Source organism: Thamnophis elegans, chromosome 13, assembly GCF_009769535.1.
Source record: "Thamnophis elegans isolate rThaEle1 chromosome 13, rThaEle1.pri, whole genome shotgun sequence".
Lineage (NCBI taxonomy): Eukaryota > Metazoa > Chordata > Lepidosauria > Squamata > Colubridae > Thamnophis > Thamnophis elegans.
This window is the reverse complement of record NC_045553.1, coordinates 40832020-40841444: the sequence shown is the minus strand read 5'-3', so window position 1 is coordinate 40841444 and position 9425 is coordinate 40832020. Positions and strand designations below refer to the sequence as shown.

Here is a 9425-nt window from a genome sequence, read left to right as displayed (position 1 = left end):
CTTTGAAACAGAGATGAGCACCGTTCATGAGCACCACAGAGATATGGACACCTTTGGTGGAAGGTTAAGTGTTCCGTCATTTAGTCATGCCGGCCACATGATCACAGAGACGTTGAAGGTGCACAGAGCACTGTTACCTTCCTACCAAAGGTGGTCCCTATTTTTCTACTTGCATTTTTTATGTGCTTTCTAACTGCTAGGTTGGCAGAAGCTGGGACAAGTAACGGGAGCTCAATCCATTACATGACGCTAAGGATTCGAACCGCCAAACTGCCAACGATCAACAAGCTCAGCATCTTACCCACTGAGCACCATGTCCCATATTAAGAGAATTACAGCCTAGCTAATCTAGTGATTGTCTGGCAGGAAGACAACACTACTGATGGCAATGAAGCCTGAAAAAATAAGTAAATGAAGAAAATGGAAATACTAGATTAGAGTTTCTGACATAAAAAGGGAGAAATCCAGATGAGAGGTGTGGAAACATCTCCCACTGGTGCATTGCAATGGGGCCTGGCGTCCACCATATGAATGTGCGCAGTGTGCATGCGTACTTACCGCCTGCGATGCTTCGTGGCGCCTCCTTGATGCTCCAGCTGCACGGCGGAGCATCGCACAGGCACTGTATACTCCATGCGGGGAAGACCTGAAGAGCTCAAACGGTAAGGAGCTCAGGCGGGCGGTGGCCCTCCGGACACCATACCAGAACAGTCCCCGGTGCTCCCAGCAGGCACCGGTATGCTCTACTGGGACGTACTGGTCACAACCCACCACTGCACAAATGTAACTGAGTTTGTTGCCATGCACTGAAATGATAGGAACAACAAACGTTCAACTTGAGCATATCGAGAAAGTCCTCAATGAAATATGAATCCCATCATCTGCTTAAATGCCATCTAGGCAAAAAGAAAACAAAGAGAGCCCTGGTGGCACCATAGTTAAAATGCAGACAGTCTCTGCCATGGCCAGGAGTTTGATCCTGACCAGCTCAAGGTTGACTTAGCCTTCCATCCTTCTGAGGATGGTTAAAGGAGGACCCGGTGGTTGGGGGGAAGAGGCTGACTCTGTAAACCACTTAGACAGGGCTGTAAAAGCTCTGTGAAGTGGTATAAGTCTAAGTGTTATTGCTAAGTGCTAAGGAAGGAAGGGAGAAAGAGGAACAAAGGAAGGAGGGAGGGAGGAGAAAAGGAAGGAAGGAAGGAAGGAAAGAAAGAAAAAAGAAAGAAAGGCCATGGCAATGCGATGGTTAGAATGCAGTATTGCAAGCTAATTCTGCTGACTGCCAGCAGTTCGATTCTGACTGACTCAAGGTTGACTCAGCATTTCATCCTTCTAAGGATGATAAAATAAGGACCCAGATTGTTGGGGAAAATATGCTGACTCTGTAAACCACTTTGGGCTGTAAAGCACTGTGAAGCGGTATATAAGTATAAGCGCTATTACTAATTTTTTCTGGGTCTTTACTGATGGTTGATACGGGCTCACAAAAATACTGAGAACTTGCTTTCCTATTGGTGAAGAATCTATCACACAGACCAATCACAAAGTATACTTAAGTTGTCAGCATCTATGCAAAGAAAGTGAAGCGAAGTGCCATACGAGAGAGGCACTAAAAAAAAAAGGAATCCAACATCTGAACTCAGGATTTACTAGGAGGAAGCTGTGAGGACTGTGATGTTTCTAAAGTGTGGTGCAACTGAACAACACCCACATTCTATCCCTGATCTCCATGGGTTTGTGAAGGATATCCCCTAAGCCTCAAAGGAAAGGGAAAAAAAACCACATTGCAAGGAATAGAGTAGCAAATCCTCCTCTAATTAAGAACAAATCACAGGATTTCCCTTGAAGGACAAAGAGTTGGGCAATTAAATGAATGGAATTGTTTACCCCAACAGGAAATAAATCTTCCCATGAAAAATGAGACCTCCGGGGAAGAAATGGAGAACTGAAGACAGCTCCAGTAAAAGCAAAGCCAATGATGCCAGCAGAATGAAGATTCCGCAATTAAACTGACTTTTTGTCATTGCTCTCTGGACAAGGAGAAGATTTGAGATAACCCAGCAGGGCTCCATACAGGAGTGAAATCCTACCGGTTCACCTGAACCGGTAGTAAAAAAAAACTGCTACCAGTTCGGGCAAATCGGTAGCTCCAACAATCAGCTGTGTGACAATCAGCTGTGCTGCGCGATTAGAAATCAGATCAATTAGAAATCAATTAGAAATGGTGTGACACTGCTGATTCTTGCACAGCTGATCGTTGGAACTACCAGTTTGCCCGAATTGGTAGCATATTTTTACTACTGGTTCAGGCGAACAGCACGCATGTGCGGGTAAAGTGAACTGGTAGCGAAGCGAACCGTTAGCAGACTTCAGAGCATTTCACCCCTGGCTCCAGACAGTTTTGTCTCATGAGGAATCTGTAAGACAGAGGTCTACAGCTGATTTAGAGATCTGGAAGATTAGGGAATAGACATCTTTTTGCTCAAACAATAGTCAACACATTCAAAAGGATTCACATACTTAGTTCTCTACTGGTTTTTGTAAATTGCTTGTTAATTGCTGTGCCAGGGTGGCTATCTCATCAGAGGATGGCCTTAAATTTGGGGGTAATCCACATCCTGGAGTCCTTCGGATGTTTTAAACTTTTAACCCTTGTTAGGCAACAAACTGTTCAAGTTGTAGTTGAAACACAAGGCTGCCTACACTTGTACTGAGCCGAATGGTGCGGTGGTTAAATGTGCAGTACTGCAGGCTACTTCAGCTGACTGCTTGCTATAGTTTGGCAGTTCAAATCTCATCGGCTCAAGGTTGACTCAGTCTTCCACTCTTCTGAGGTGGGTAAAACGAGGACCCAGATTGTTGGGGGCAAGAGGCTGACTCTGTAAACCGCTTACACAGGGCTGTAAAAGCACTGCAAAGCGGTATATAAGTCTAAGCACCATTGCTATTGTTCTAAGTCAAGCACAGAAGAAGTAGAGCTACGAGAAGCATCAAGAAAGCCTTCCATTTAGACAGGTTATGTCTTGAGTACATTCACCTGGTCTGCTCTCCCCCACCCCCTTTTGTTTGTCTCTCCTATAAGTGAGAGAAAATAGAAACCTTCTGTTTGCATTACAGAGCCAAGTGGCGCAGTGGTTAAATGCAGCACTGCAGGCTACTGCTAGATCAGCAGGTCAGCGGTTCAAATCTCACCGGCTCAGGGTTGACTCAGCCTTCCATCCTTCCGAGGTGGGTAAAATGAGGACCCAGATTGTTGGGGGGCAATATGCTGACTCTCTGTAAACCGCTTAGAGAGGCCTGAAAGGCCTATGAAGCGGTATATAAGTCTAACTGCTATTGCTATTTACAGATGGAACTGTTTGGATCAGAGGTGGTGGATATCTCTAATTTATCCATGGGAGCTACCAGACTGGAGAACTAGCAGCAGGAGGAAAGAAGGGAAGATTCTGACATTCCCTGAACAATTGTCGTCGTCTTGTCGATAAGGCAGCCCCTTCAATTCTGCCTTTTTCCCACAACCTATTTATTGGTCACACTACCAACGGTACCAGGAATGTTCCAACCCAAAACTAGGTTCTGTCAGGCATGTCAGATTGACCACCGTGACTGCAGAGAATCACAAAGCATAAGCTTTGCAGAGGTGAGCTGTCAAAGACCCGAGCCCTGAAATGATCCTTCCAGAAACTATTCATCCCAAAGGTGTTTTTTTCAAGAGGCAACAGGACTTTCTGGTTTTTTCTTAGAAGGCATTTGGCTTCTCATCCAGGAAGCTTCTTTGGCTCAGAGCTGAAGAGCTTCTAGGATGAGAAGTGAAACCTCTTCAAGGAAAAAGTCCAGAAAGTCCAGTTGCCTCTTGAAAAAGCACCTTTGGGGCAACCATGACCTGGATGACTGAGAATCTCCATAGATATCCATAAGTCACTTGTTGCCTTCTCCCAGCAAATCAAAACATTCTAGAGCAAGGCTGAACAATCTTGGCAACTTGAACGACTGTGGACTTCAACTCCCAGAATTCCCCAGCCAGCATGGCTGGCTGGGGAATTCTTCGAATTGAAATCCAGAGTCTTAAAGTTGCCAAGGTTGGACACCCCTGATCTGAGTGTCATTGGCCCCTACAGCTCATCCCGCTAAATGACAGCACCCAGCTGGCCTTGCCTGGTGGACATTCTATCCAGATCTACTGAGCTGCAGGATGGGAGGCCACACAGAAGACCCAGAACTGTAGATTCAACTGGAAAGTTAATACCTGAGAGGAAAGCAAAAGGCCCACGCCTCTTCAATGCTGCTAAGGAGGAAACGAGAGACGGATATATGCAGAAAGTCAACCAGGCTGACTTACCTGGGCCATCCCCTTACAAGTGTGTCCCTACAAGCAATTTGCACCATCGCTCCCCCTATCAAGCAGGCAACCTTTACACAGTCACAATAGTAGGTGATGCCCTCAATCCCTAATGGGCACATTTTGAAAAAGGGTCTTCGGCAGCACCTAGAACCAGCCTCTTCCTCCCCAACCCCCAGCCCCACCTCTGCTTGATTGGAAGCTACCACATACTGTGTCTTGTCCCAAAGGTGCTTTTTGCAAGAGGCACTGGACTTTCTCACAATGACACTATAGAGCACTGCACACCAGAACAACTTGAGAGACCGCCTGCTGCCAATTACCTCCCACAGACCCATTAGATCTCACAGGGTTGGCCTCCTCCGGGTGCCGTCTACCAGCCAATGCCACCTGGCTATTACCCGGGGAGGGCCTTCTCTGTGGCAGCTCCGGCCCTCTGGAATGAGCTCCCGCAGGGATTCGGACCCTCACCTCTCTCCAGGTCTTCCGAAAAGCCATCAAAACCTGGCTTTGCCGGCAGGCCTGGGGGTGATGAGTTCCCTCCCCTCTCGACATGTATGGTTGTGTGACTGTTGTCTACTTTTATTATTTGTATTTTGTTTTTTTTAATGTTCCCCTTTTTCCCCTTGAATTGTTCGCCGCCCTGAGTCCTCCCGGAGAAGGGCGGCATACAAATAATAAAATTCTATTCTATTCTAACTAAACACAAGGACAGGTTTTTTTTCCTGAATGCCATCACTCTGCTAAACAAATAATTCCCTCAACACTGTCAAACTATTCAAGAAGTCTGCATTACTATTGCTTTTAATCTTCCCATCGTTCCTATCACCCATCTCCTCCCACTTATGACTGCAGGACTGTAACTTTGTTGCTTGTATCCTTATGATTGATATTGATTGTCTCCTAGTATGATTTGATTATGGTACTTATTTGTACCCTATGCCTATCATTAAGTGTTGTACCTTAGGATTCTTGATGAATGTATCTTTTCTTTTATGTATACCGAGAACATATCACCAAAGACAAATTCCTTGTGTGTCCAACCACACTTGGCCAATAAAGAATTGAATTCTATTCTATTCTATTCTATTCTATTCTATTCTACTTTCTAGTCTAGTCTAGTCTACATTCTATTCTAGTCTAGTCTACTCTAATTCTACTCCACTCCACTCTACTCTACTCTACTCTACTCTACTCTACTCTACCCTACCCTACCCTCGTGGCACGACATAACCGCGAACGTCAAAAGCGCGCCGACAACACCGCGGCGCTAAAACCGCGATGTCAAAAGCGCGCCAACAACACCGCACCGACAACAGCGCGCCGACAGAAGCGCGATTTAACTTAAGGTAAGGTTTAGGGTTAGGTTTAGGGTTAGGTTTAGGGTTAGGTTTAGGGTTAGGTTTAGGGTTATGTTACAGTGCGCTTCTGTCGGCGTGCTGTTGTCAGCGCGCTGTTGTCGCCCGTTTTGACGGTGCGGTTTTGTCACCGCGCTTTAGTCACACGTGCTTTAGTCTACCGCGGTTTGTGGTGGAACACCCTACCCTACCCTACCCTACCCTACTCTACTCTACTCTACCCTACCCTACCCTACCCTACCCTACCCTACCCTACCCTACTCTACTCTACTCTACCCTACCCTACCCTACCCTGTTCTATTCTACTCTACTCTTCTGGTTTTTCTTTGAAGACGTTTCACTTCTCATCAGAGAAGCTTCTTCAGCTCTGACTGGATGGTCTGGAGCTGAAGAAGCCTCTTGGATGAGACGCGAAGGGTCTTCAAAGAAAAAAACAGATCCAGTTGCCTCTTGAAAAAAAGCATTTGGGACAACCCTGACCTGGATGACTGAGAATCTCCAGAGACAGGCTGGGTCTTGCTCCGGGAAGCTGCCTCCGAGACCGAGCTGCTGCCTACGAAAAAAGCCGGAAAGAAACCCAGGGAAGGGACCAAGGAGAATTCCATCGCCACCATCCCTGCAGAAGCGTGCATCATCTGCACCACATCTGGATTCTTACAGCGCCGCCTCCTCCTCGTCCTCCCCTGGTCCCGCTGCGAAGACGGCTGCTCCAACACGGGGAAAGCTCAGTGCTTCTGGAGGCGGGGAGGGGCGACAGTCTCTCTCCTCCCTTCCCCACACCCATTCCCTTCCCTCCCTTCCCGCCCGCAAAGGCACGCCGGGGACAGGCAGAAGCGTCCAGAGGGAGGGAGGGAGGGAAGGAGAGGTGGGTCCCCAAACTTGCGAGGAGACGGGAATCCAAGCTCCAAGAGCGCAGGGAGCGCACCCGCCTTCCCCGCCGTTCCCCCCGGCCTTCCCGTCCCTCCGGCCCGCTCCAGCCCCCCACCCCACCCCACCCCACCCACCTTTTTGGTGAAGAGGATGGCGGTGTCCCAGTACTCGGGGTGCTTGTCGCTGCCCTTGTTCCACTTCTTCTGCCAGACGCAGAAGTTGCGCAAGGTCAGCGCCGCGTTGCCCGTCACTTTGGGCCCCTTGTCGTCTTGCCCGATGACCATGAACTGGACCACGGCCAGGTGGATGGGGTTCTGGATGCTGGGTGCCGGTAGAGCCGGGCGGCCGTAGCCATGAGAGTCAGCAGGTAGTGCTGGAGGTCGTCGCCGTGGAACTTGACCATGGACTCGTCGGCCACCACCAGCGTCTCCACGTACCTGGGGATGGAGACGAAGCGCTTGGCGCGGCCGCTCTTCCTGAGCCCCGACGGCATCGTCTCGTTCTGGCCCGGCTTGCCTCCCCCGGGCCCGGAGCCCTTGTATCTCTCCAGGGCTTGCGCCAAAGCCGGGTGGGAGGCGGAATCTACCCCGCAGCGAGAGGTGGCCGCGGCGTGGCGAGGCGCGCTCCGCCGCTGCAACAGGTGCGCCCCTTGGCTGTTGCGCAGCGCCTGCCCGCCGGCGCTGGCGTTGCGCACCGGGCTGATGAGATACTCGGCCCCGCGGTAGCCGAAGGCGCCGGTCAGCCCACCGCAGAGGCTCAGGGCGGCGAAGGAGTCCCGATCCGAGTTGACGTCGCCGGAGTAGAAGCAGCGGCGCAGGTCCCGGGGCTCATCCCTCCGCGGGGCGCCCAGGTAGCGGGTGGCGAAGGCGGGAGCCAGGAACTGGGCATCGGGGCTCAGGTTCAGGTAGAAATCCTCTCGGAAGGCGGTGATCTGGAAGATGGTCCCTTGCTGCGGGGGATCCTCGTCCCCTCGCTGGAAATACTGGCGCCCGTTGAGATCCGGGTCCAGGCGGATGGGAGTCACGATCTCCGACGGCATCGGCGCGCCCAGGCCGGGCAATAGGGCCAGGCACAGCCAGAAGGAACCCCGCCAGAGAGGCGGCATGGCTCGCCGGGCCCGGAGTGGGGGGATCTGGCTCGCCTGGGCGACCAGGTCACTTGCGCATTCGCCCGGCGGAAGGCAGAGTCCCCCGGGTAGCTCCGGAGCCCCGACAAGCGCCCGTTCTGGTCTCCGGTTCCTTGGCTGGCTTTTAAAGAAGCATCTTCGCCTCTTTCTCCTTCTCCTTCTCTTCCTTCTAGTTCTCCTCCTCCTCCTTCTCTTCTCCTTCTCCTCCGCTGCCGCCTCCGGGTCTTCCCCCACTGCGCCCAGCACCTGGGTTCTCCAAAAGGCGCTGGGCTTGTTAAGGCTTTATATACAGGGCTGTCATGTGCCAATTTCTCTCTCTCTTTTTCTCTCCGACGGAGCCAAAGGTTTGTAATCAGACTTTCTTTTTGTGTTTCCAAGGGGAGGTGCTGAAAGGCTCTTATTGGGTCTTCCCGCAGCCACTTGAAGCTCGCGGAGTTCCTCGCTGGAGCTCGGCACCGGCGCTTTCGCCCGCGATTTAAAGAGGCAGCGCCGGAGAGCGACTGGTGGGTTCTCCTTCGCCTCCCCCCCCCCCGCGTTTCCCCTCCTCCCCCGTCTCTTCTTCTGCTTCTATCTTTTCTCTCTCTCTCTCCCTCTCTTTAAAGGAGGAACATTTTGCAGCGCTGCCGTGTTTGGTGTGCCTTTTTCTGCTGTCTCTCCAGCCAGTTCGCTCTTTGCTCTGATTCAGTGCCCTCGCTCTCGCTCGCTCTCTCGCCCCCACCGCCCTCGTTTCTCTCTAATTAAAGTTTCTCGGAGCCCACTGTTTTGGGGTTATGTTTTGTTTATAGCCAAATCTATTAATGGTGTCTGATTCCCACAAGTGTTGCCAAGCTAAAGGCAGCTGAAGAGATGCTGCACATGAAGAGAGAACAGTGGTTTGATCCAACAATGTGTAAGGCAGCATTAAGTCAGAGAAAGATAGATAGATAGATAGATAGATAGATAGATAGATAGATAGATAGATAGATAGATAGATAGATAGATAGATAGATAGATAGATAGATAGATGTGAGTAGATGGGTGGGTGGGTGGATGGATGGATAGATGGATGGATAGATAGATAGATAGACAGATGATAGATAGATAGATAGATAGATAGATAGATAGATAGATAGATAATAGGTGATAGGTAGATGAGAGACTTTTTAAAATTTATTTTTATTTGTTTATTTGTATCCCTACAAATAGATAGATGATAGATAGACAGACAGACAGATGATAGATAGATAGAGATAGATAGGTAGGTAGGTAGGTTGGTAGGTAGGTAAGTAGGTAGGTAGGTAGGTGGGGTGGGTGGGGGCGGGCGGGCGGGCAGACAGACAGACAGACAGACAGACAGATAAAGATGATAGATAGATAGATAGATAGATAGATAGATAGATAGATAGATAGATAGATAGATAGATGATAGATAGATAGATAGATAGATAGATAGATAGATAGATAGATAGATAGATAGATAGATAGATGATAGATAGATAGATGATAGATAGATAGATAGATAGATAGATAGATAGATGATAGATAGATAGATAGATAGATAGATAGATAGATAGATAGATAGATAGATAGATAGATAGATAGATAGATGATAGATAGAAAGGCAGGCAGGCAGGCAGGCAGGCAGGCAGGCAGGCAGGCAGGCAGGCAGGCACTTTTGACTCCTGTGGACTTCTTCCTGTGGCTAGATACAGTGACTGGCCCAAGGTCATCAAACTGGCTTGATGTCTAAGGA

At 49.5% G+C, this 9425-nt stretch overlaps 2 protein-coding genes across 2 annotated transcripts in view; both read right to left on the bottom strand.

Annotated features, from left to right (window-relative positions):
- The window catches only part of LOC116516337 (A disintegrin and metalloproteinase with thrombospondin motifs 15-like), a 48956-nt gene extending 44608 nt beyond the window's left edge, over positions 1 to 4348 (bottom strand). Inside the window, exon 1 of the mRNA XM_032228766.1 lies at positions 4340 to 4348. Within this exon, the coding sequence (XP_032084657.1) occupies positions 4340 to 4348 (9 nt within the window). The remainder of the gene's footprint in view (positions 1 to 4339) is intronic.
- Positions 4349 to 6730: 2382 nt separating this feature from the next.
- LOC116516422 (A disintegrin and metalloproteinase with thrombospondin motifs 15-like) lies at positions 6731 to 8043 on the bottom strand. Its single transcript, XM_032228886.1, has one exon. It carries the CDS (start codon positions 7670 to 7672, stop codon positions 6815 to 6817), a length of 858 nt encoding a protein of 285 aa, XP_032084777.1. The 5' UTR covers positions 7673 to 8043; the 3' UTR covers positions 6731 to 6814.
- Positions 8044 to 9425: the final 1382 nt, after the last annotated feature.